General features: G+C 46.1%; 1 protein-coding gene across 3 annotated transcripts in view; it reads right to left on the reverse strand.

The window, feature by feature from the left end:
- ALG9 (ALG9 alpha-1,2-mannosyltransferase) overlaps nt 1–27,927 on the reverse strand; it is a 956,626-nt gene that overhangs the window by 597,811 nt on the left and 330,888 nt on the right. For all 3 annotated transcript variants that reach the window (XM_069225004.1, XM_069225007.1, XM_069225006.1), the window contains one exon: nt 27,458–27,587. In XM_069225004.1, the coding sequence (XP_069081105.1) occupies nt 27,458–27,587 (130 nt within the window). The remainder of the gene's footprint in view (nt 1–27,457; nt 27,588–27,927) is intronic.

The following is a 27,927-nucleotide window of genomic DNA, read 5'->3' on the forward strand; positions in this document are numbered from 1 at the left end:
TGAAGAAACATTTTTTCAATGGGATGGGTATGTTAAAGTAAAATTTAAATGTGAGGAGGACCTTTTGTGTTAGGCTCAATTTACCAGCCACTGGGAGTGGCAGCTTCGGCCATCTATCTGCCTCTTTGGTCCTCTAGCTGGTCGATGGCATTGCTATAGTTTTTTCCAAAAACACAAAACAGTTTAGTCTGAGTTCTTCGTCCTGTTAAATATTATCCAAATGTCAAAATATTTCATGGCAGTGGTACACCACTGAAGTGCGAAGACAAGGCCCATTCTGGCTGCGCCCACCGTGACTGAGAACACAGCCGACTTACTCCAGTTTAGGGTCAGACCTATCAGGCCTCCGAGTCTTGTGACTTAACAAGCAAACTTATGGTTTCCTGATGTAAAGTGGTTGTTCATCCACATAGAAATCAGTAAGGGGCTTTTAATAAATCGTGAAGCATATTGTGTGTTATGCTGTTGCAGTGTTGCCGCTAGAGGATATAGGCCAAGGGCAAATAGCGGTGGCAAGGAGTATCCTTGTCTAGAACGGCGGGCACTGGACATAGGGGCAGAAACCTTTTCATTAATTGTTTGGCCACATGCCTGGTGTATACTAATTTGATTAGGGATAGAAATGGCTTAGGCAGGCTTGTCAAAACTGCAGTCAGTCCCACTCAAATGGTTGCACGCATATGTGACGCCTTAAAAACAACGTCAGCATTGGTCTGTGGAGTTATCAGATGTAGCAATCTAAGCAGAAAGTGCAGATTCTGGGCATCTGATTGACAGGTCAAAACCCCGTCTAATCAGGCAGTATTTGATTAAGTAGCAGCTACTTAATACAGTTTGTTAAAATGTTAGTTAAGACTTTGACATCTCAAGAAATTAGAGAGAGGGTCTGTAGGATTCACAGATGTCCGATGTTTTAAATGACAGAACTTAAATAAATTAAATGTTTTTAATATAGTTATCATTATCGCTTCCCGCATGGGTAGGCAGTCAGCCTTTACAGCCTCCTCATAGACCTCCTGCATGTGTGGGGCCAGTTGGCCAATATATATCTTATGCAGTTCAGAGGGATAGCCATCGGATCCCAGGGCTTTTCCAACGGATAGTCCACGGATGGTTTCTTTGACCTTGTCAAATGAATCAAAAATTCCCTATGGAGCCATGCTATTGAAGGGCCCTTTAAATAATCGTAAATACTAGCTGAGTAGAGCATGTTTCGGGAAGCGCAAAGCGCCCTGTATTAGTGTAAGAACTTACTGAATCCTTCCATTTCATGCAGTGTAGTTCCAGTGTCTGCAGAGAAAAAGAGACTGTGATTGGCAGCCCAAGGATTTTTCATTACGGTTGCCAACTTTTTCTCGGGTCTTTTCCCTTCTCCTCATGCTCACACTTTAGCTTATTTCCAGGGATAGTTGGTCTCATGGTCAATAATTTTGTTTCATTCTGTTACTTTAAGTCTGATCAGTTTTCTGATTGTGCCAGGACCGTAAGGTCTATTCGTAACTTCTAGTTGTTCAATTTCCAGCTGTAACCTCACTCAATGGTCAGAGTTTTGACTACGCTCTGTTGTTTTACAATGCCCTGGGCCCCTCAGCACTACCTTAAAGGCCTCCCACAGTGCTGTATGTCTGCGCATATCTCATCCTAAAATAACCTACCCTGTAGCACTCCTGGGGATAAACACCATCGTCTCCCACTTCTTTGCATTACTGGGAGTTCGATTCACATTATTACCAGACATTGTTTAGGCAGGTAGGAGCCAAGTGCTTAGTCCAGGTGCTAACACCTCTTGTATGCATTCAGTCCCCATTTGTGATCTATCCATGTGCTGCTCAAGAGTTGTATTGAAATCGCCTCCTCAACCTATAGACTTCAGTGGAAAATCTTGTATTTTGCTTCAAAATTAATTTAAGAACGGTGTCATCAGTGTCCAGACAATAACTGATGACTAAAGTGACACTTCATCAGCCAGTCGGACAAGGGTGATTTAATGGCATATATCCACGTTACCCTGGGCTGTAAAATCAGTCCGCTTCACTGGGAGAGCCCTGCTTTTCAAGCCCTTTTTTAATTAACTTGGCCTAATAGCATCTATCTGGTTGTTAATTTTTTCAATGGCCTTTTTGAAGCTGAGGCATGTGATAACATCTTTAAGCTGTCAAGCTTTATCTCGGTTCTTGAACTGAATTAGCCCACTTGAACTCTCAGTTTCATATTGTGGTTGGGGGCGAATTTAACATCAAATTGGGCCCCAGGCTGATGAGGCAGTCATTTAGAATACTGCCTGTGCGTGGAGTGCTCTTGAGCCAGGAGACTTTTCAATGCTGTCAATAGGTTTGAGCTTCTCAATGCCTGAGATGCTGTTGATCCAACCCATCGCCTTAAAGCTACCTTTGTTAGGGGTGGCTATGGGTCAGTTATTGATTACATATTTGTTTCTCGGTCCATCTGGAGGTGGAACACATGTGGGGACATTACTGTCACTGTGATGAGTGACCACAATCCTCTAAGGTTAGGTGTTGGCATTCCTAAGGGGAATGTTAGGGTCGGTGGTTCCCCTCTTCTTTTGTTAAGTCTCAGGGGATTCACCTAGTTTGAATGTGGATCAAGGGGCAATACTGAAAATCTCAGTACATCATACATAATTCTCAAGCTTATTTGACTGACCCTTGTATATTGGATGATAGCTTGGTCTGTCTGGGGGCTGCCAAAGCTAGCTTAACCAATTAAGGCAGCACTGCCTGAGGCGAACCGGTTTGATTCTGCCTGTAGGAAGACTTCTTCAACCCTGCAGGGGGCCCTAAAGGAGTCACTGTCAAAAAATTAAGCAATATAGAGCGGTGTATAAAAGGGCTCTGAGTAGGAGGCCTAAAGAAATCAAAACAGAGCAATGGGGCAGGTTGTCCTGTAGGATTAAGGCCTCAACGTCCTTCTGGAGGGCTGTTAAGGGTATTAGCTCTTTGGGATCCAGTTATAACTCAGTTATTACCACCATACATACAGAAGTTTGGGAGATCCATTTTTGTGCTCTCTATCACTCAGATAGGCCGCATGACTCAAAAGAGGCTGAGGTGGTCCATCCAATCCCTGGAAGAAGTCTGTGAGGCTATTGCTAAGTCTACATCTAATAAGGCCCCAGGAACGGATGCGCTCCCTAAGAACTTGTATAAATCTACCCCGGAACTGAGGGCCCCATTACTTTCTAACAGTTTTAATGCCTTTACGCAGTGTGGTCTTCCAGACACATTGCATACTGCCACCATTGTTCCTATTTTTGAAAAAGGTGCCCCACAGTCCCCCAGCAGCTATCGTCCTATATCTCTGTATGTCTCGGCTGTCAAAGTTGCTGGGAGGGTTGTTTTGGACGGTTTGCTGCCCTGGGTCACTGAGTCAAACACACTGTCGGAGGCGCAATATGGCTTCCATGAAACGCTGGGCATTGTGCGGCAATGTCTTAATCTTCACCTGCTTATCAGCAACAACACCACTGCAAAGCAGGGCTCCATCTGCCGGGCCTTTTGGACCTGTATAGTACCTTCGACAGTGTGGCTAGGTCTAAATTGTGGGACATGCTGAGTGATCTGGGGGTAGACCCTGGGTTAGTTCAATTTCTGCGTGCACTCCATTTCCATTTATCAGCATCTGTTAGGTATGGCCCTGCAGGCGAGCACATCTCTAGCTTCCTGTTCGGGCGGGCATTCACCAGGGATGTGTTCTGTCCCCTATACTTTTCCTGCTGGACATCAATGGCCTGCATGTGCATGGTGTGCATAAAAAAAGTCCCTGCGTTACTCTAGGTGGATGACGCTGTCCTAATGGGTAGAACTCACATAAGTCTAAACACTCTCTTCCAGAAATCTGTGGGCTTCATAGGGTCCTTCGAACTGTCTACCAATTGTTCCAAAACGTACACTATGGCCCTCATTCTGACCTTGGCGGGCGGCGGAGGCCGCCCGCCAAAGTCCCGCCGTCAGGTTACCGTTCCGCGGTCGAAAGACCGCGGCGGTAATTCTGACTTTCCCGCTGGGCTGGCGGGCGGTCGCCTTCAGACCGCCAGCCAGCCCAGCGGGAAAGAGGCTTCCACGATGAAGCCGGCTCGGAATCGAGCCGGCGGAGTGGAAGCTGTGCGACGGGTGCAGTTGCACCCGTCGCGTATTTCACTGTCTGCGCAGCAGACAGTGAAATACATGTAGGGGCCCTCTTACGGGGGCCCCTGCAATGCCCATGCCAGTGGCATGGGCACTGCAGGGGCCCCCAGGGGCCCCGCGACCCCCCCTACCGCCATCCGGATCTCGGCGGTCCGACCGCCGGGATCTGGATGGCGGTAGGGGGGGTCGGAATCCCCGCGGCGGTGCAGCAAGCTGCGCCGCCGCGGAGGATTCAATGGGGCCGCGGTACACTGGCGGGACCCCGCCAGTGGTGCCGGTCCGACCGCGGCTTTACCGCCGCGGTCGGAATCCCCATTGGAGCACCGCCGGCCTGTCGGCGGTGCTCCCGCGGTCCTCCGCCCTGGCGGTCAAAGACCGCCAGGGTCAGAATGACCACCTATGTCTTGGCGGGCCCAAATCCATGAAACAAAGAAATGTCTATCTCCAAGGTCATCAGGTTGCTTCCACCCAGATATTTACATATCTGGAGGGGGTTGGTGATGCCAAGCACAATGGGGACCCAGTACCATTTTTATGCTTTTGATATATATTTCTAGGGAAGTCAAGTGATTATTTTCCAGGCACATTCTGAGTATGTATTGGGTCTAATTTGGTGACACAATGGCACAGAAAGAAGACAGTGAATTCATGCATGCACAATGAGCGATATATTATTTAAAGTTCTTAAAGGGATTGAGGAATCTAAATATACAGTGTTAACAAGCTGCAATCTAATTTTACTCTTATGCCTAAGAAGCAATGTGTTCTAGTGTGTTTTTGACCGTAAAGGCAGGAGGAGCAGGGTTCCAATGTAAAATGTCCCACTTCACCAAACATTCCTGCACAGTGACCAGCTTCTTAAGTCAGCAACAATTTTCTTGTACGGAAACATTATAGTGCTTCAATTAGCCTTAATTTTTTTTTAAAAAAATACACATTTGTATTAATAAATGATCTGCAAAATTACAACAACAAAACAAAATGTTTCTGTACAAGTCGATACGTGTTTCAAAACTGTACAATTTCACAAAATGTAACATCTGCAGGTAAAGAACAAGTTACTTACCTTTAGTTACACCTTATTTGGTAGAGACTATCTAGCTACAGATTCCTTACCTTTGATTATTACCAGGCATCAGGATTTGGAAGATTTTCAAGCATTACCCCTGTGCACCGGTAGCTGTGTCATTCCGCTACGTGTCGGCTGAGCCAGAAGTGACGTGTGAGATACTTATATAGGCGTCACCTTGGTGCCTGGACGTCAATCACTTTCACCAATTCACAGGCCAGGAGCTCAGAGCCATGATGAGAACTAACCTCTGGCATGGAAAAGACTAAGGTCCTTTAAAGGATGTCGCTTACATCTGAACCGGATCGCAAAGCAGGGAGGATGGGGGTCAGTAAGGAATCTGCAGCTAGAGTCTCTACCAGATAAGGCTTTACCAAAGGTAAGTAACTTGTCCATCTGAAAGAGACTTCTAGCCGCAGATTCCTTAACTCTGAATAGATACCCAAGTAATACCTCCCTGAAGGCGGGTCTGCAAACTCAATTACACCAAAAAGTAGTGTAGGACTGAACGTGTAAAATAGCAGTCACAACGGACAGGCAATAATATTTGTGAACATGTGGAGTGATGCCCACATCACTGCCTAACAGATGTCCAGGAGAGGAACACCATATGTTAACGCAGTGGTCTCAGCCTTGGTTCTGTATGAGGTAACCCGCAGGCCCTTAGAGGGCTGTTTTTTGGCCAATGCGTAGCAGAAGGTAATGCACAGGATAATCCATTGTGGAATATTTTTTCTGTAGAGCTTTAAATTTATTTACTCCCACATAGCCCACGGATAGTTGATTGTCAACCCGGAGACCAAAAAGTTTAGACAAAAGTCAGTCGAAAAGTGACTGTGGGGTAGATCTTTTTTGGATCTGCACGTAGGCTGGCTTGGAAAGAAAAAAATTGACGTCAGTATGCCACCTATATACAACCCGCAACGTCATATCCGGCGACTACAACACCAACGATGGATGCGGAGTCGACCGACACCACCTAACGGGGGCTGGGGTACTGCTTGAGGAAAAATCTCCGGATCCAGACTGACGCCTGGGTAAAATTCTATGGTAAGGAATCTGCAACTGGAAGTCTCTATCAGATAGTGTATGCTGCTGTTCAGGTATTCTGGCCCTGTGTTGTGTAGGGCTTTGTAAGAGTGAGTGAGAAGTTTGAATTGACTGCGCTTTTGAACAGGGAGCCAGTGAAGCCTCCCAAGTTCAGGTGTGATGTGGGTGCGGCGTGGGAGGTCGAGTATGAGTACTGCAACAGTGTTCTGGATGGAAGCCACTAATAATACCACTGTGGAACAAATTCTTCAGGGAAATTACTGCTACAAACATCCCTTTGCTGGAATTTAATAGGGCTAGGATTTCCCCAATACCCCAAAATGGAAGGGATCCATTATGCAGTACCAATTACAGGGAGATATTCCATATGAACAAGGATACAAAGATCCTAGCTAAGGTATTGGCTACAAGACGAACATTCTGCATCTACTCCTCCCAGGCAGGGTTTTTAACAGGTCGTTCATTGGCGAATCATCTGAGGATGTTATCTCTGGCAGATTCATCAGAACAGGGATGAAAAGGTCTTTATCTAGCTTGATGCAGAAAAGCCGTTCAACTGCAATGATTAGTCGTACTTGTTAACAGTCAAGACTGCTGTAGGCCTGAGTACATCCTTTCTTGACAAAGTGAGATGGTTATTATAGTTCGCCAACTGCTTCAGTAACCTGGAGAGGCTTCACCTCCCAATTCTTCCGTATTGGCTGTGGCACAATATAAGGTAGACAAAGATGCCCCCTTTCTCTTTTATATTCCTGATCGCCCTGGAAATCCTAGCAGCAACCATACTTAACAAACATACCATTAAAGGGTTGCAAACGGCTGTGGATGAACAGAATGCATTTCATCACGCTGACGATATATTGGTCACGCTGTCCGACCACCTGGATTCTATTCTGGCATTCATGGCTGTCATTGAGTCTTTTACTGTGTTCTCAGGCTATCGCATAAACTGGTCCAAGTGCCTTTAATACCTACTACCACTAAAGCATCCTTTGGGCCCTCTCTATTTACATTGCAACCCAGTCGGCTCATATCTTGGCGTATACTTGAATACTGGCCTCCTTGACATGATCATGAACAATATCACTCCAATCACTGACAAAGTCACTGCAGAATTTGCTATCTGGTCCAAACTCCAACTATCCTTATCGGTCAACGTGTAGATTATTAAAAAGAACATGATACTGAGGTTGAATTACATTTTCAGAATGCTACTTTTAAGGATATCAAACTTTACTGCAGACAATAGACTGTATCATCAGGGACTTTGTCTGGAACGGAACGGACGCAGACCATGTCTGAGAGCTTCCATGCTTTATGTCAAAACCGTTATTGGGTGGAGGCCTCGATCTTTCGCATCATTTTGGTTAGCTTCCCAACTGGCTCACACAGTATACATGTTGAAATCCCACTGAGAGACATCTGCGTGGGTCCATCTGTAAAAGCACATTCTACAATTAAATGGCAATCTTACAGGCTATTATTCCGATCATGGCAAAACCAACCCTAATAGCAACCCGGTTTTATAAGCTTTCTGCTACGCATAGGACCAGGGGCACTCCCTGCTCAAATCCCCCCATACTCCTCACGTACACACACCCATATGCAGTAATAGAAACATCACAATTGGTTGGGTCGTTATCGAATGGTCCGAGTTTAGGGATAAGGGCATAATTTTTTAAGATAAACTGCTGCAGGAAAGCAACTCCCTTCCAGTTACCTCACTTGCGTTTAAATATGGACTCCCGCTCACTCAAATCAAATCAAATCATTAACATTTATAAAGCGCGTTACTCACCCGTGCGGGTCTCAAGGCGCTAGGGGAAAGGGGGGGGGGGTTACTGCTGCTCGAAAAGCCAGGTTTTTAGGAGTCTCCGGAATGCGGAGTGGTCCTGGGTGGTCCTGAGGCTGGTGGGGAGGGAGTTCCAGGTCTTGGGTGCCAGGAAGGAGAAAGACCTCCCACCCGCCGTGGAGCGGCGGATGCGAGGGACGGCAGCGAGCGCGAGGCCAGAGGAATGGAGGAGGCGGGTGGGGACGTAGAAGCTGAGGCGTCGGTTGAGGTATTCCAGTCCCTTGTTGTGGAGGGCTTTGTGTGCGTGGGTGAGAAGTCGAAAGGTGATCCTTTTGCTGACTGGGAGCCAATGCAGGTGTCTCAGGTCTGCGGAGATGTGGCTGTTGCGGGGTACGTCGAGGATGAGGCGGGCCGAGGCGTTTTGAATGCGTTGCAGGCGATTTTGGAGTTTGGTGGTGGTCCCAGCGTAGAGGGTGTTGCCGTAGTCCAGGCGGCTCGTGACGAGGGCGTGGGTCACGGTTTTTCTAGTGTTGGCGGGGATCCAGCGGAAGATCTTGCAGAGCATGCGGAGGGTGAGGAAGCAGGCGGAGGACACGGCGTTGACTTGCTTGGTCATGGTGAGAAGGGGGTCCAAGATGAAGCCGAGGTTGCAGGCGTGGTCTGTGGGGGTCGGTGCGGTGCCGAGGGCCGTGGGCCACCAGGAGTCGTCCCAGGCGGACGGGGTGTTGCCGAGGATGAGGACTTCCGTTTTGTCAGAGTTCAGCTTTAGGCGGCTCAGCCTCATCCAATCTGCGACGTCCTTCATACCCTCTTGTAGGTTGGTCTTGGCGCTGGCGGGGTCCTTGGTGAGGGAGAGTATAAGTTGGGTGTCGGCGGCGTAGGAGGTGATGATGATGTCGTGCTTGCGTACGATGTTGGCGAGGGGGCTCATGTAGACATTGAAGAGTGTCGGGCTGAGCGATGAGCCTTGAGGTACTCCGCAGATGATCTCGGTGGGGTCTGAGCGAAACGGTGGGAGGTAAACTCTTTGGGAACGGTTTGAGAGGAAGGAGGCGATCCAGTCCAGGGCCTGGCCTTGGATCCCGGTGGAGCAGAGGCGGGAGATTAGGGTGCGGTGACAGACGGTGTCGAAGGCCGCCGAGAGGTCGAGGAGGATGAGGGCGACTGTTTCACCGTTGTCCATCAGGGTTCTGATGTCGTCTGTGACTGAGATGAGGGCGGTTTCCGTGCTGTGGTTGGTTCGGAATCCGGTTTGTGAAGGGTCGAGCAGGTTGTTGTTTTCCAGGAAGGTGGTCAGCTGTTTGTTGACGGTCTTCTCTATTACCTTGGCTGGGAAAGGCAGGAGAGGGATGGGGCCAAAGTTTTTCAGGTCGCTCGGGTCAGCCGTAGGTTTCTTTAGGAGGGCGTTGACTTCGGCGTGTTTCCAGCATTCGGGGAAGGTAGCAGAAGAAAAAGAAGAGTTGATGACGGCCTGGAGGTGCGGGCCGTTGATGTCGTCGGCTTTATTAAAGATGAAGTGAGGGCAGGGGTCCGAAGGGGCGCCGGAGTGGATAGAGTTCATGATGGATTTGGTTTCTTCAGTGTTGACGTGGGTCCAGTTGTTGAGGGTGAAGGCCGGGGGTGCGGGTTCGGTGATGTTAGGTTGGGTCTGGTGTCCGAAGCTGTCGTGGAGGTCGCTGATCTTGCGGTGGAAGAAGGTGGCGAGGGATTCGCACAAATCCTGTGAGGGCGTGACGGCGTTTGCATTGGCGTTGGGGTTGGAGAACTCCTTGACAATGCTGAAAAGTTCTCTGCTGTTGTGGCTGTTTTTTTCCAGTCTGTCGGTGAAAAAGTTCCTTTTGGCAGCGCGGATCAGGTGGTGGTGTTCGCGGGTAGCGTTCTTGAGGGCGGTCATGTTGTCAGCGGTGTGGTCCTTGCGCCAGGCCTTCTCGAGGGTGTGACAAGTTTTCTTTGATTCTTTGAGGGTGTCAGAGAACCAGAGAGGTTTTTTGGTGTTGGTCTGTCGATGCGTGCGTTTGAGGGGAGCAAGGTTGTCTGCGCAGTTGGAGATCCAGTTTGTGAGGCTGAGGGCTGCGTCGTTGGGGTCGGTGGTGAGGGTGGGTTGGTTGGCGGCGAGTGCAGAGAGGAGTTGCTCTTCTGGGATCTTGTTCCACTGTCGACGAAGGATGGGTTGAGTGCGGAGGTGGCGGGTCTCGCGTCGGAATGTGAAGTGGACACAGCTGTGGTCGGTCCAGTGTAGAGCGGAGGTGTGGCTGAAGAAGATGTGTTTGCTAGCGGAGAAGATAGGGTTGAGCGTGTGTCCGGCGATGTGGGTGGCGGTGTTCACTAGTTGCTTGAGGCTGAGGTTGGCGAGCAGGGCGGTGGTGTTGGGGTCGTTGTTCTGTTCCAGATGGAAGTTGAGGTCGCCTAGGAGGATGTAGTCCGGCGAGGCGAGGGCGTGCGGGGAGATGAAGTCGGCGATGGCGTCGCTGAAAGGGGCGCGCGGTCCGGGGGGACGGTAGACGAGGGATCCTCTGAGGGTGGTCCTGGGGTCGGTGCGGATTTGAAAATGCAGATGTTCAACGGCGAGAGGGGTGTCTTCGGTGGAGGTGGTGACGCTGATGGAGTCTTTGAAGACGATGGTGATGCCTCCTCACTAATTGCTGAAAATATCTCCAATGTATTCACTGCTTATGAACGAGATTGGTAAAGGCTCCTTACCACTTGGAAGTAGGCCTGATACTCCAATATATCATGACGTGGAAGAATTCTACAGGTACCATATTGGGGCTTTATACCAAGTTAAAACATTTTTTTCTCAAAGCAGGACGCACATAGTCTACATCAATGGTGGGAAACCAGATTAGGTCTTTCCATTCCAGATGATGAGTGGGTTGCACTTTGGGAAACCCCTGACAAAACATTATGGGAAGCTAGGCTGAAATTTAGCTATTTTAAGGTCGTCCAAAGGTGACACTGATCACTGGCTAGGCTCCATGGTGCACATATGCTCCAAGACTGGAAATGCTGGAGATGCTGGCTGTACACTTCGATGTTGTACATATCCTATGGAAATGTCCGAGCCTTTCTCATTACTAGCGCTCGATCTGGTAACTACTCTAAAGCGAACTAAGGATATTGTCAAGCCAACCAACACTATTGTATGACACCTCAATGCTGGCAACAATGTCCCACCATTCCAATCAGTAATTATGGATGGCTTTAGCAGTGGCAAAGGTAGATATTTTCCACCAATGGAAAATCACTTCCTACCAGAAATAGGTATTGGACATGCACATGGTGCCATCTTATGAAAAGATTATTTACAAAGTCAAGGATCAGCTACAGAAATGTATAAAGGCACCAATATGCATTTATAAATACTAGTGACTGATTTACGGATGGGATGACAGTTTTAGACACCATTTTGATTACTGCGACTATCAGGGTGCAGGCAAGTTGAAATTGACACCACATACTGACTTCCTATTTGAAGAAAGTTATATCCAAGCTACATTAGGGTGCTAAATCTGGCTGTTTCGAGCACATCCCTCACAGGAGGCCTCGAAAGAGGGTTAACCAAAGGGGAAGACCTTAATAAAACACTAACTATGTCGCTTGTCATATTTAGCATACCTTACGACTTGCTATCAAATTCTAAGCCATCACACTGTCATAGTATAAAAAATCACTGTAGCTACGTTCTAAGGGGGATGTGACCTATGATGATAGACTTGATCTCAATCTCCAGATGGAATGGTGCAGTGGCAATTCTATAAAATGTATATCTATCTATAGATATGGATAAATATATATATAAACACACACACACAAATATGCATACATACATACAAAGCTCTAGTCAAGACGTCCAATTTTTTGCTGTATTAAATATAAATCAATAACAAATTGGAACTGCCCTCTGTGTCCGGTCTTTAGTTCTAAACAAGGTGGAACAGACTGCAGCTCTACGAGGAGGTAAGTGGCTACCTAAAATTGAGACTGCACCAACCGTGCAAGGTGCATGCTGTATCAAGTGTCAACATCCTGGATTACATATGTAAATTTGTATGTATATCTCTATATATGTAGATACACACACACACAGTGAAAGTCAAATTGAAACATTTTAAGCAAACATAGATTTGTGTACTGAACCAAAAATATACTATTTTGCTGCGAAAGATGCCAGGATAAATAAGTATGGATGACAAGGTGTTTTTTCCTGTGTAGAGCCTCTTGGCTCATTCAGCAGCTACGGTGGTGGTGGGGCCCAAGGTGGACCAGATGATTTTCTCTCTAGAGGGCCTGATGGCGGGCCTTCCTGGGGTCTTTAAGAGGACCCCACTAATTCAGTAGGAAGGTGGCAAACCTAGAGTCCACGCAGCCACAAAAACTCGTCAAAAGGAGGTGTCATCTTATAGTACTGTATGTGCAATTAGCTTTCACTTGTTTTATACGTTTAATGTTGTATATCCCATGGAGAGACGTTAGTTTGAGAAGTGAAGTTCATGATAGGAATTACTTACTTTTCACCAGGAGTAATCTTGTGGTTTCCTCAATGCTCAAAGTTGCTAGCCCAGGGGGTGAGATGGCAGGATTCTCAGGGGGCAGCCAGTAGCTTTGCTTTTTAGGATTATACATTTTGCACAAGACACATGGTTAGGGTGGAGTCCTTACATGCGACGGAGTTGAACTCCCCTAATAAAAGGGTCAGACTCTTGTGTTCCATTTAGCAGCGATAATATGGTATTATAGCCCTTCAAGAAACACACCTACAAAAACGAGACCAATTGTGTCTCAAACATAAGCAATATCTAATAGTCTACTACTCTTTGGCAAAAACAAAACAGATCGAGGTCGGTTCTTTTTCCCCCCTAAGCGCTCTCCTACTCAGACTTTCAGATAATAAAATGAACCAAGAGGGTAGATTTGTTATGGTTACTGGTCAGCTCCATGGTAGACTCATTTGTGTTGCAATAGCATAAAGTTAAAAAATGGGACAGGACAGCTTTTTTAATATTATTTTTTAATTCTCATGTAGGATTTGCAGATGGAGCTATAGGGAGAACTGGAGATTTTAACTTAGTTTGGTGGTCAAGGAAAGACAGATCAGGGATTTCTGCATTCACTCCCACTCATGTGCCTACTTTGAGAAAATTAAACATCAGATAAGACATGAAGTGGAACTCTCGAAAACACAGTTTACGTCGATCCCGTGTTTTAATCCGCTAGAATCAAAATTAACTCTTGAGCGACAGAGAAAAAAAGCTATTTCTAGAACATGTATGGCATTAGTGGTAAACATGCCTGAACCCCTTATATATATTAAGAAATAATGAGAAATAGATCTTGGCTCCTTGAGGAGGAGGAGGAGGAGGAGGAAAGGCTGCAGGCACAAATGGGTGACAGGGAGCTGGTTATACCGGTTATACAATTCAGTATTTTCACAGAATTTATTTCACACTAGAATGCCTCCACAGAAAGGGCATAAGGCAAACACCGACTTGTGTGTGGTGCGAAAGGGGAGGGGCATTCCTTTATGAAGTGTGGGACCAGTCAAGTGATCTGGTGAGGCCCGCAATGAACCAAAGCGGACACTACTGGGGCTAATGTCTGGGGAGGAAGGGGTTGGAGCGAAGGAGAAACTGGTGGCAAGAGATAGCTAAAAGGGAAATTGCTAGAACATGGAAGCAACGTCAGTTCCTAATATAAAAGACTAGTTCAGAGCCAATGATGTCAGTGCTGCAGGAGAAGAAACGACATATAAAGCAAGGGGCTTTTTGAGGAAAGAAGCCTAAATATGGGGTCCTTATTGTGACAAACTATAATAGGAGTAGCCCTAAGCCGAGATGAATGGATGTCTTGCTGATTGTGGAGGTCGGCGAAAGATAATGTTGTATGTACAGGTCAATTATATGCTGTCATGTGCTATCCCGGGGCAGGGCTGTAATTTTCTTTGATGTTTTCGGTGATAGCTTTTGTTTTGTGACTTATTGACAAAACGGAAATTAAAAGATTATAAGAAAATAATAGTAAACATACCATGAGAGATGTACGTTTGTGGACCCATAGCAGGAAAAACACAAAAATCAGATGTCTATACCTTTTCACTCATGTCAACTGACCATACTCAAGCATTGATTATGCACTGGTGAGCAAGCTGTTGATGCCAATAGTAACCAAAACTACAATACTGTCACTAGTAGTTTCGGACCACGCTACGATCTCCCCGTCTTTGAACCTGGGGAGTGAGCGAACCAAAACTGGGGATATGGACTTTAAACCCGTCCCTACTGAGATGCCCGGCATTCAAAGCTGAATTGCAAACCCAGAAAATGAACTGAAACCTTCTGACTACATCTTTCTCATGAATTGAATTCCTATGCACATGAGAAGCATCTAGTGCTGTATTTTGAAGTCAAGTATGGGAATTATTGCCAAGCTATAGAGACTGAGGCGTAAAGAGAAGAATCAACTTGAGGATGAACTTCCTAAAGCTGAACAAGCACATGAGTCCACGCCCATTTGTTTCCTTTTTTTGTATCTTAAGAACTGTAGAGTAAGCCTAATGCTATTACCAAAATGGAGCTGACTTGCTTTGACCACCATCTCACAAATCCCAATGCTGGGCGGAGACTCCAAACCTTACCCCATGTAAAGGCCTATCGCCTTGATGAATGGTGCTGCTAAATTATTGGTTAAAATACTTGTAATCAGATTGAGCTACCTCCTACCAGAGTGAACACATACCAACCAATCTGGGTTCATTAAAAGTCGATAATGAGTGGTCCCCCTAGTTGGAAAGGCAAGAAAGAGTACAAAGGCCTGAGACACAAGTGCCTTTAAACACACAAAAGACACCCATCAGCGTGGACAGACATTTTGTTGCTAAAATGCTAAAAAAGACTAGCTCAATACTATGTACGCATATATGGAACCTGTTCCTATAGACAACTGTTGCATCCATTTCTTTAAAATAGCAGTTCAAGCTGTGGTGCTCCTCCCTACCATTCCTCTTTGCCCTTCACCACACACAGGAGTTGATGATGCGACTTTGGATGTTGTATACATAATTTATATGCAGAAGGTGTGTGTCTCGCTGACTTTATTACCAGAGACCTCAATTCCACAGCTACAATCTCAGTTACTTGATGTGAGAAATCAGGGTGTTTGTTGACTGAGTTGTGAACCCTGGTCAAGTAACAGCCAGAGTCCCCTGCAAGATGAACAACTAGAAGTCACTACATTAACCTGTGCTTAACTCTGGGTAGCTTGGCACAAAAAGTAGCCAGGCTTAACTTAGAGGCAACGTGTAATGTATTTATGCAGCACACAAACAGTGAAAACACAATACAAATCCCAAACCAATTTAGAAAAAAAGAGTAAATTTGAATACATTATTTGACAACAAAAAGACAAAAGTCCTAACAGTAGAACCATACCTATGAATTTTGAAGTTAAAGGTTCAAAATGGCGCCTAAAAAATAAAAGCAGTAGCCACAAATATCTGGTCACCTTTAGCACCACAACCACAGCCACAGTTCCAGGAGTGCATGGAGAACTCTTGGGGGTTTAGGACTCACTCAGGCTGGGTCCAGGTGTGGTTTTAAGATGGTGGAAGTCTGTTATGTCCCTGCGGCCCTTGAAGTCACTTCTGAAAGTCCTGTGTGCAGGTGAAGATGCAGGGCTGGCCTCTGAGGGTTCAAGGTGGGCTCAAGACAGCAGAGCAGTCCTTTCAAATAGAGCAGCAGTCTGGCAGAGTGCACAGCAGGTCACAGCAGCAGGCAGTCCTCTGAGAGTCCTTCTGCAGGTCCAGTTGTGATCTGAGAGTGGGTCTGAGAGCTCTATTTTTATACTCTGGTGCCCTGCTCCTTAAAGGTAGAAGTTTCCAGAAATTTTCTTTGAAGTTCTATGAGTTTCCTTCTTCCCTTGCCCTGGCTCCAAGCTGGCTGCACTGACTGTGTTGTTAAGCCTATTGTGAGTAGAGAGGACACAGCCTATTCAGGTGCAAGTGAGACTGAGCTGAGCCCCACCCTCCATCCTTCCAGTTGATGGGTGATTCAGGCTGTGCCACTCTTGTGTGACTGTCTGGGAGAAATTCACATAGTACTAATTGTCAGTTACACCCAGTCATGTGACCAAAGACAGTCTGCAGATGCCAAGGGCAGGAAAATGCCAACTTTCTAAAAGTTATATTTTCAAAACTGTAATAATACATTCAACTTTGCCATTAAAGGGGTTTTATCATCACAAGTCCATAGGTAACAAACCTGACATATCTACCTCCTCCCATTTAGGACTTACATCTTATTAAGTGTAATAAAGAATTCTCAATGTTATCCTACGGGAGGGGTAGGCCTCACAATAGTGAAAAATGAATTTGGAAGTTATTCAATACCAGGACATGTAAAACCTAAAAGTTCATCCCCTACCTTTTAATTACACAGCACCCTGCCCTATGAACTACATTGGGCATACCTTAGAGGTGACCTATGTGTAATAAAAAGGGTGTTTGAGGCTCGACAAGGAGGTTTTAATGCCAAGTCGACATGGCAGTGTGACACTGCATTTAGACTGCAATGGCAGGCCTGGGACAAGCTTTAGAGTCCTATTTAGGTGGGTGGCACAATAAGTGCTGCAGGCCCACCGGTAGCATTTAATTTACAGGCTCTAGGTATACGGTATACCATTATGCAAGGGACTCACAAGTAAATGAAATATGCCAATTGGGTATAAATCAATTAAATCATGTTTTAGTGCGAGAGCACAAGCATTTTAGCACTGGTTAGCAGTGGCAAAGTGCATGAAGTCCTAATAACAACAAGAGCAAACGTTCAGCAATAATAGGAGGAGGAAGGTAGATGGTTTGGGGGTGACCATAAAGAGGGGACTAATTCCAATACTTGAGTTAGAAAGCGTAGCTGGTTTCAAAATTAAACTGACAAAACCTGAGACACTAAATCTAACCCAGATTCAGGAAGTGGTGAAAGTATGAAAATCTCAGACACTCTTTTGCGGGCAGCTCGATCTACAATATCTTCCAAAATGTTTAGGACATTTCAGATGAATAGCAGGTCTAACTATCCTGCTATTCATGTAGCCCATTCCCAATGGTTTCAGATGCTGGATGTCTCTGTTCCTCTCCTGGCTAGGTAGAATACATGTTAATAATATAAATGTCCTGCCCAGGGTGCGCCACCTTTATTTCAGGCCCATTTTGTCCTAGTACCGAAAGAACGTTTTATAGATTGAAAGAGGTTGGACATTGGTTTTACCTGGTAGGAAGGCGAACCACGAATAACCCATAAAATCCTGTGCAGTCATAAATGTAGTGGATAGTTGAGGCTCACAGATCTCTTGTTGTGTTATAGAGCAGTGCAACACATGCTTATAGACTAGCCCTTCCGAGCCCCTGATAAGATTTGACCATACATTTATTTAATTTTGACAGACAGAAGCTCAGCCAATGTAGATCACCAAATGTACATCTTTGAACCACCTTAAACACAGCTCCTATGATCTGGGACTTATTAGTTTGAAAATGCACCTAACCATCAACTCATAATTCTATTCATCACAATTCCTCTATTGACAACCACAATGAACCCTTACACCTTTGATGATTAGAAGCAAGGTGAAAGCTTTACAGTATCCAATGAGTTCCACAAGAGTACTAATGGAATAAAACATTTGTAGATTCCTCACATTTTGATTAACCCTAGGCATCAGACTGGATCAGGAAACTCTTTCAATAGCTCCTGAACGTGGGTAGATGATTCTGTGGAGTCTCCATCTTTCCTCCAGACATAACTATACAGAGCAATGAGTGATGACCGACAGATTGATATCTTGCCAGTGTGCAAAATCGAACTTGGAATTGTATCACTCCATGGAAAGGGGGAGGAAGGCCAGCGGCGAGGGATCTACCTTTAGTTAGAGAATCAAACAGAAAGAGTGTTACTGAGAGTAAGTAGCGCATTCTGCTGGATACGTCTAACCACAGATTCTGCACCTTTTGAAACAATAACAAAGAAATGCCTCAATTCTGTGGAGTCTCCATCTTTCCTCCAGACATAACTATACAGAGCAATGAGTGATGACCGACAGATTGATATCTTGCCAGTGTGCAAAATCGAACTTGGAATTGTATCACTCCATGGAAAGGGGGAGGAAGGCCAGCGGCGAGGGATCTACCTTTAGTTAGAGAATCAAACAGAAAGAGTGTTACTGAGAGTAAGTAGCGCATTCTGCTGGATACGTCTAACCACAGATTCTGCACCTTTTGAAACAATAACAAAGAAATGCCTCCTCCACAGAGGTGGTTCTGAGTAGTGTAATTTACACCAAGAAATCCACAGGTTGGACCAGGCAAAATGACCCTTGCCACAGACTCAAGAATGGATATAGTACTGCCTGGTGAAAAATGGACAGATGCCCACATGACTGGCAGATGTCCAAATAGGAACACTCTGAGCCAGGGCTGTAGTTGTGGCCTTTGCCTCAGTGGAATAAGTCTTAAGACATTTCCATGCTAGAATCACAGAATCGCAACATAATGCTGATGGACCAGTGTGCAGATACTAAAACCTACAGGGGCCACACTAGTTGGAAAAGTTAATTCACATAAGTGGAGAGGATGGGAGGGTCTGTAAAGAATCCACAGGCAGATAGAATATCTACCAGGTAAAGGGTAATTGAAGGTAAGTAACTTGATCATCTGATAAAGACTTCTAGCCGAAGGTTCCTTACCTAGGAATAGACACCCAAGCAATACCTATGGAAGTGGGTCTGCGAACAGATTCAGACCAGGAAGTCCTGAAGGACCGAATGAGCAAAGAGTCCATCATGATGTACCTTATTGTCCGGACAGTGGTGCTTGGCAAACGTGCATAGAGATGCCCATATCGAAGCCTGACAGATGTGTAGGACAGCGACTCCTCTAGCTAGTGCAGCAGTTGCAGCCTTGCCTCTTGTGAATGAGCCTGCAAGCCTTCAGGGGGCTGCTTTTTGGCCAGTAAGTAGCAGATCTTAATGCAGAGCAAAATGCATCTGGAGATGGTGTATTCATCCATAGCTTTCTCTTACCTTGCTTTTTTTCGGATCCAGACAATTGAGTCTCTCTTCCTCTTTGTAAAGGTGAAGAGGAGCAAAGAAGGTTGACAGTGCAATGGTCTGGCCGATGTCGAAGGGTGTCAACATTTTTGGTAAGAATGAGGCACATATTTAGAGAACCAGTGTGTCTGGGGAAAAAACTGGCTTCTGGAGGATGCACAGAGTGCTTGCAGCTCGCTAATAATCCTGGCTGATGTAATGGTCACTCAAAAGGCTGTTTGAAAGAGATGCGGGGGTAGCCATGCATAGGCTTCAGAGCGAGCACATCAAAATTTCAAAATTGAGTTTGGGTCCCATTGGGGCAAGATAAATGTTTTGGAGGAAATGTGATGGAATCCTTTTAGAAAACAAGTCAAAACAGGTGACTTGAACAGGGAGAGTTGACCTGGCAACCATAAGAAAACAGATATGGCCAAAACATACCCTTTAAACTATGCCGAAAGGGAACCTTGCTGGGCTAATGATAGAATAAATAAGAACACCTCGGGCAAAGGTGTAGGGAGGGGAAAAATTTTTTTTTTATGTACACCAGGCCACAAATGTCTTGGCTGAGGGACTCTGGTATGACACTGCAGACTTCTGAAGGGAGGTCAAATACTGTCATTTTCAGACCCTAAATCTCCATGCATGAAGGATGAAAATGCGCAGGACCGATGAGCATGCTCAGGACGTTGCAATACTATACTATGTGTCCAATAAGGAGATACAATAATGACTTGGGCCCTGTAGTTCCTAATGTTCTTGAGAACACAGGGCAGGAGTAGTACCATCAGAGAGGCAGACAGGAGGCATGAAGTCCACTCCAGATTAAATGCATCTCAGAGCAAGAGCTGTTTTGGAAACTAGCTTGCAGACGTGCTCATATTGCACCTTCTCAATTGCGGCGAATAGATCAAGCTAAGAGACCTTGCACCACCTATGGGAGGAGACACCATACCACTTGTTGGTATACCACATGGCAGTGATGTTGTCTGTGAACACCTGATCTAGCCTTCCTTTGATGGAAGGAACAAAAGCTTTCAAAGCCAGACGAATCGCTATCAACTCCAAAAGGTTGATGTGGAGCTTAGACTTAGCCAGAGAGCAGAGTCCTATGATCTCCACCTCTCCCAGATGGCCACTCCATCCCAGGAGTAAAGAATCTGTCACCTCAGTCAGCCGTGGGTAGGGAAGGGAAAGAGGTCTGCAGCTGACCCAATCACAGATTGTCAGCTACCACTGGAGGTGTTTTGCAATTCCCTCCGATGCCTGGACCAGGTCGGAGAGAAACCCTGATGCTGAGCCTACATGGATTTCTAGTCCCACTGCAGAGCCCACATTTGTGTTACCAACAAGATGCAGGAGGCCATGAGACTCAGTAGCCACAGAGTCAGTAACATTGAAATCCAAGATAGAGGCTGAAACATCAGAATCATAGCCTGAATATCCTGCACTCGCCCCTCGGGAATATAGGCCTGAAACTGCCCTGTGACCAGAATAGCTCAGATGAAAGGGAGAGTTTGAGAGGGAGTTAGGTGTGACTTTGGCACATTGATAGTGAACCTCAGTAAATGCAGGACATCTGCCATATTCTGGAGAGGGAGGGGAGACGACTACCTGGAGCGAGCTCGCCTTCAATAGCAAGTCGTCGAGGTAGGGAAAGACTGGAATCTCTGATCTCCACAGATCAGCTGCAACCACTGCCCTCACCTATGTGAGCAGCCAAAGGGGGCTGTTGAGGAAGAAGGGGAGCACAGCGAACTGAAAGTACTTGTGGCCCACAGTGAACCATAGATAATGCCTGTGGGCGGGCAGGAAGTGTATGTGAAAACAAGTGTCCTGCAGGACCAACCAGTCTCCAGGGTCCTGGGCAGACAGGACATGAGCAAACTTAAGCATCTTGAATTTCCCCATCTTCAGGAAGTCATTGAGAGGGTACAGATCTACTACAGGGCAGTTGTTAGAAATCAGGTCTTTAGTTGGCAGAGATATTCACCCTGTCCAAGTAGGATCCACAATCCTAGTCAAAGCAAAACATAATTTAGCCTGTGCTCCCCTGCTGGTAAGCTTGGCACAGAGCAGCCAGGCCTGACTTAGAAGGCAATGTGTAAAGTATTTGTGCAACACACACACAATAATCTCAAGAGGTACACCACAGAAAGACTCCACATGGATGTAGAGAAATAAAGCTTGTCTTTCTGGCTAATTCAAGATCAAAACAGTACAGATCCAATTCGTAAATGGTCAAATATAAAACAAGGTTGATAATCGATGATGAGATAGAAGAGGTGGTGCCAGGGACTCCTCGCCACAAGTGCGCGTTGATTTCACAGATTGCAGTAATGTCCGGACTGCACTCCTCTAGGGGAGCGGTTGAGTGATTCACTGGCGCAGTCACCAGGGAAGAAGGTGTGGACCGCAGGGGAGCTATGAGGTGGCTGGGTTTAGCAAGGCCACTTCCAGGTGCTTGAAGAAAGTGGGCAGCAAAGGCTACAAGGCCCGCTCCAGGTAACTGAAGATAGAAGCGGCAAGGTTTGGCAAAGTCGCTTGGGGTGATTGGCGCAACGAGAAGTTTAGGAAGACTGCTATGGGTGATCAAAGATGCAAGCAGCAAAGTTTGGCAAAGCCGCTTGGGGTGATTGAAGCACGGAGCAGCAAAGTTTAGCAGGGCCACTTGGGGTGATCAAAGATGCAATGACAAAGTTTGGCAAATCTTTTTCAGGGTAATAGAATTAGTGAGAGGCAAACTTTAGCCGGGCCGCTCCAGATGATCAAAGATGCAAGCACCAAAGCTTGCTCGGGGTGACTGAAGCAGAGAGCGGCAAAGTTTAGCTGCTCCGGGTGATCGAAGATGCAAGCTAGCAGCAATGAAAATCAGAAGCCGCTCTGAGTCACTTTGGGTTTGATGAATGGGTCTTGGGCCACCGGGCAGAGATCAGCAGGCACAGCAAAGCAGGGCAGACCTCTGGCCCTGGATCCCACAGGGCTTTTGGGAGTCATGCCTCTTGGGCTTGGTGGGAACATATGTGGTTGGTAGCCCCTGTCTGAGCCACAGAAGGGGTGAAGGGCATTTTGGGGGTGGCATGGGGCTGTGGAAAGTCCTAATAACTGGGCAGCGGCCCTGCTGCCCTTAAAGTGTTTGAGCACCAAATCTACCTGGTTGCCAAAGAGGCAAGTGCCATTAAAGGGAAGTCCATTACGGATGTCTTGCCTAGGCTAGGCCAAGATGGCTCGGGCCTCCTCAGAGATCGCGGGCCAAACTTGTGCGATTCCCCCCAAACTGAGTGGGAATGCTGACCCAAGAGGCACACGATGTTCTCAGAGCACAGTGCAAGGCTGGCGGCAGAGAACATACTCTTGCTGAAGGAGTTCAGCCTCCTGGATAACCTATCCAGTGATGTGGTATGGAACACACTAGGGCTGACTTAGGATATGCAGGCCTAGACAACCTGGCACTCCAGAGTAGGGTGCTGAGTGAGGAAAGTTGGATCCCCAGTAGTGGTAGTGGCAAGAATTTGTCCAGTGACCTGAAGTCCTCATTCTGGGCTTGACCCGTGCCCGAGCAGGACATCCGTGAATGCTTTGTTAATAAGGAGGAGAAGTTCTGTGGCAGCGATTCGCGGATAAAGCAGCTCCATCAATTTGTTTTGACTGCCACCAAGGGCAGTATAAGGTCCAGGACCTCAGCTGCCCTCCTCACCACCATGGTAAATGAAGTGCATCCCTCTGTAGGCACACTAGGAGGAGAGACTAAGTCAGTGTCTTGGGAGGTGTCGAAATCATTGGCATCCACCAATTCCCTGTACAAGTTATATTCAGACTCTTCCATGGGGTTGGAGTAGCCATAAGGAATCTCAGATCCCCCCCAACTGCACTCACTACAGGGCTTTTCTAAAGAAGTAGGCTCTGGCAAAGACTCTATCGAGTTCCGGCCCTTCCACAGTCAACATTGGGCTACGCCGGTCCAGCTCTGTATCAGAGTTGGGTATAACAATGGGACTGGCGCTGCAGTTACGCATCAGCAGCTCCAGGAACAATGTCACTGGAACAGGCTCTAGGGTAGGTCATGGTTTTGCGGCAGGAGACAATCCGGATACACTAAGGAGTCCAAGGGGCACGAATGGCACCAAGGGTGGACCGGCAGGTAAGAATCCACTGTGGGCACCTGTCAAACCCATGGGGCCCAAAAGGGTCAACCCACCCACATATGAGGTACATGGCCTTATAAAACTCTTCATTGAGTGGAGAGGTCGCTCCGGCTGAGAGCGGACACAGACTCAGGCTTTGCTGCTGACACATGAGAGTGTTCTCGAACCTCATCTGAAGACTTAGACCGGCGCAGTAAAGGCAAAAGCATTAAGTGTAAAAAGTGTTAACAAAACATTGAAAGAAAAAAATTTGAAAAAGACAGACTGAAGTAGCTCTCCTTGGATCTGCGCAAATGACGCAGAAAGAAAAGAACTGATGATACTGCGCTGGGTGGGTGCTTACATTGGAGGCATCAAGCATATCACCTCCTGTGTAGACTACATAGACTTGATCGACGCCACCAACCAGCCTGCAGAGGTACTGCTCAAGATTTTCCACCTGGGGAATATTCTAAGTTAGAATTCTCTATCAGACAAGAGGACACACAACACCAGGCAAACATACCCTGCACTTTCTCTGTATGCAAGTATCACTCGTGACCCACAAGATGATGCCTGCTATGCTCGTTAACACTGATATTGATGGACCCAGCCAAGTGACTGTCAGGGAGACCCTGTGGAGGTAGAGAAAACACACAAAAGTGGTGGGAGGAATGCTTGAAATGTGTCTCATCACTGGCAAGCACTTGGAGTAGCATTCCAACTCATCGTTCTTTTGCCTATCAGGCCACCTCAGTTTGGACCCAGCCAGATGCAAATCAGCCCAGCCCAAAAAGCCAGACCAGGTCCTCCCTGAACCAAAAAACAAGAAACCCAAGACTGGTTTCACCCGGATTGTGGCTGTTCAGTGGGTTGTAGCCTGGTTCCAGTGGCACAGGGAGCATGGGACCCACATCAAAGCATACCCTAGCCACTTAGGGTGGTACACCAAACAGAAAAGGTGATGGGAGGAATGCTTACACTGTGTCTAACCACTGGCAATTGCTCAAGGTAACATTCCAACCTATTGTTCTTTTGCCCACCATGCCAGCTCAGTTTGGACACAGCAATATGCAAACCAGACTTGACCCTGCTGCAGGGTAGAGTAAAAACGTAATTACATATAGTAGGGTCCAATGTGAGGTGGCAGGGTGGGCAAAAGAATGATGGGTCGGAATGTTACCCCAAGCGATTGTCAGCAATTAGATGAATTGCAAGCATTCCTCCCAGCACCTTTTGAGTGTTTCAAGGTACAGCTCCCACCACAGCCTTCTAGCCTCCAGAATAGTCCTAAAAAACAAAGTCTCAAAATATGTAGTAAATGAGGTTTGTTAATGGAAAATTCCAGAAGAAACTGTAACAAAATTATTGTCTGGAGGTGGCCCAAGTCCAGTTGGACATACTCTTGTTCAAACCAACTGAAGGACACAAGTCTGATATAATACAATGCCAGTATGGTAGACAGCCTGGAACATGGCCCCTAATGGCACAAAATGGCTGACGGAGCATGAACTAAAAAGGTTTGGTGGCAATGATGCTGGACAAGGTGGAGAACTGATGCTATTCTTGGTGTCATCTTCCCTGAGAACTCCAAAAAGCCTGAATTGATTGTAAGGGATGTGCCTAATTATAGGCAGGGTTACTTCAATATCTTTGGCATTTCCAATTCTGTTGGTGGAATTGGTAGAGTGGGTAAAGCAACCCAAGGAACAGGCCGTAGCTGGCTACCCTTACAGCATTATTTTACAGAATCTGCCTTCTGGTCTAACAAATGAGCCCCAGTGAAGGGCGTGTTGATGAGTGCATGGACATCCTCACAAAACCCAGAGTCATGCATCCAAGTTTAACTTGTACTGGCAACATTAGTGCCTGGGCTGCATCCTGGCCCTTTTTTACTGCCTGTGCAAAGGAATTTCAGAAGTCTTCAAGCAAAAGAGGCAAAATCTAATTTGCTGAGTCACCAAGGAAGTGAATGTAGCTACCCAAGACACAAACAGCATCCGAGGATTGGACTTCTAGAATGGATGATGAAAATAGTATTTTGTCCATAGTATCTGTTTTCTTTAATTTTCAGTCCAGCGAGGCAGAGGGAAAAGAATGTGGCTTAACTTTCCTCATAGCGGCCTTAACTACATGGTTCTCAGGAGTATGAAGCCTTGCCAAGAAAAGTGTGAATAACTGGGGTATGACTGTGTCGCCCGGGGTTTCCGGAGACTCACAGGCAGGATCGAGCAAGGATCGGACCAGGTCACCATACAGAAGTCAGTCACAGTTTCATTAAATTGCAATAATGGCTCTGAAGTAGAGGGCCTGGGGTGTAAAGTTTCAGTCAGAAGTTGGCCATAGTCTCCCATGTAGGAGCCTGCAAATCTCACAAATCCAAAGCTCTTCATACTACCCCAGAAGAATAAGAACTATCTTCTGTAAGGGGCCCTTAAAAGTTAATTTAATTCAATTTCTGTTAAAGTGCTCAAAGCTACTGTCATTTTGGAGCTCAATGTACAAGCCAGCACAAGTGTAATGAGGATGGAGCAAGTGGTCTGCATCCTCGTTGTAGTCTTCACTGGCAAACTGTCTAATATTGCCATTAAGGCCTATTTGAGAATTCTAATAGCCCCATTACATGCTGCAATTTGCTACATAGTCGACAATGCACTGGAAACACTAGTGCACTAGCTCCACACCCAGAACTGTATCCAAGCCGGATGCTGAATCTGGAGTCAGGCCAATTTGTGTGCCCACTGTGAGATCTCTCCATTGAGTGGGAGCGCAACCAGGCACAGCAAATGAAGTCCAGAGCAGTGATGCCAGTTTGCAGCAATGAAAACTACTTTCAGAACACTTCAATAACCCTGCACAACCCCTTGCTTCATTCTTGACCTTATACAGAACAGATAACAATGTACAAGTCACTAAACACATTCCTATTTCTGTGTTTACATCATACTCTGTACTAGGTTTCCTAGCTTGATTCATATTGTCAGGACACCGTGCTCCAAATTCGCCCTATACCTTTCCTGCACCTTCTAATCTAATCTCATACAGCTCCTCCTGCACACACTTTACCGCACTGAAACCCAGCTACACATCCTCAAGCTTTGGTAATTGTACTTCCTTGAGTAAAACCACTGCAGGATTTTGCCATTTGAGCCATAATCTTTCACCTTCAAGCAGACCCATCAAACATGGAGAGGTATGTGTCTCCAAAGCTCCACACCGAGTGCTCAGAGTGCATCATGATTTCATGTAATGACTTCATATTGCCTACTCAGCACTCTCTCTCTCATAGAGCTTTTTCTGCACCCACCAAGTTATTTTAGACAGTTTAATGTAAGTACTGTGTTCCTTGCCCAACACAACTTGGCAAAGACAGAAATAAGTAATGCAAAATTGCCTGAAAATCAAACTAGGTGAAACTGGTAAGGTGACCCTTTTTCATCATAACGGTTTACATTAATTCTGCACCTTGAACTGCACACTGGGTTGTTGGAACCAACCTGGTGAAATCCTTCACTGCAAACAAAAAACTCCTAAAACCAGTTTGTCCCTCCATATCCCACTACCTCCACAGAGTTCTTTCTTCCTGCTCCTCCTCAATTCCCAATAAAGGAGATCTGTTTCCCATGTAACTCTTTTACAAGCTCTTATTGCTCTCTCCACCTAACCCTCAGGCCCTTCCCATTCTACTTCCCCCCTCTGTGACTTTTTTGTCTTTATACAGGGGGGATTTTTCCCTTAATGTCCTCTTTGCCTGTGCATAGCCTCCCCCTCGGCCTACCATTCCCCACCCCCAAGTTGCCAGTGAGGCTCTTACGCTGCATCTCCATGGCTTCGAGTCAACCTGTTCCCTAGCCCCCTTTCTCTCACTCCCCACTTATGTTCTGTGTACTTATGTTATCTTCTTTTTCAATGTCTTTGTTCCCAATTTTTTTCAGGCATTTGTTTTGCGACACAGTAGACAAATAATTCTAAATGGAGTTCCAAATGGAGTTTTGCCACCCTGGTTTCCTCAGGGAGATGTTCCCCATTTGGGAATTCTTAAAAAATAATGAGCCTCTGAAACAAATACTTTCTTATCTTCTAGTCCCACTTACAAGTAGATATCAACTCTTAAAAAAGTTCAGCTCAGGACAAAACATTTTGTTACTCTCAATGAATGTGTGGTTAAACATGACAAGAAGTGTAGCCTGATGGTACAAACCTTTAAATAAAGCGATGGAGCGCGACAGAGACAAAAGCCCAAAAAGGACAACAGTCCCCAAAGCCAGCCAGTTAGATGAAATTGTATAGTGCTCAGGACGATATCTCTGGAACAGGAAGTGGTAACATTTCTGAAAAAAAAACAATTATGAGAATTAAAATACAGACTATGTGCTGTGTCCAATACCCTGCACCATACACAATTCTTAACTTGATTTTCTTTTATTTGCATCTTTTGGTGTTTTCTTGCACTTACGATGTTTGTTGATGTAGAGAAAAATGAGCAGGAATAACAAGTTACTTACCCTCAGTAACAATATTTTTGGTGGATAATCAAACTGAAGATTTCTCATCTTGTCAATATTCCCAAGGTATCAGACTGGATCATGAAACTACAAAGCAGTACTCCCTGCACACTAGTTGGTGGTGTTGGGTGGCTCAGCCCTGACGTCATTCGGCTCTGGAAGCTTA

The sequence above is a fragment of the Pleurodeles waltl genome, chromosome 3_1 (genome assembly GCF_031143425.1).
Source record: "Pleurodeles waltl isolate 20211129_DDA chromosome 3_1, aPleWal1.hap1.20221129, whole genome shotgun sequence".
NCBI lineage: Eukaryota > Metazoa > Chordata > Amphibia > Caudata > Salamandridae > Pleurodeles > Pleurodeles waltl.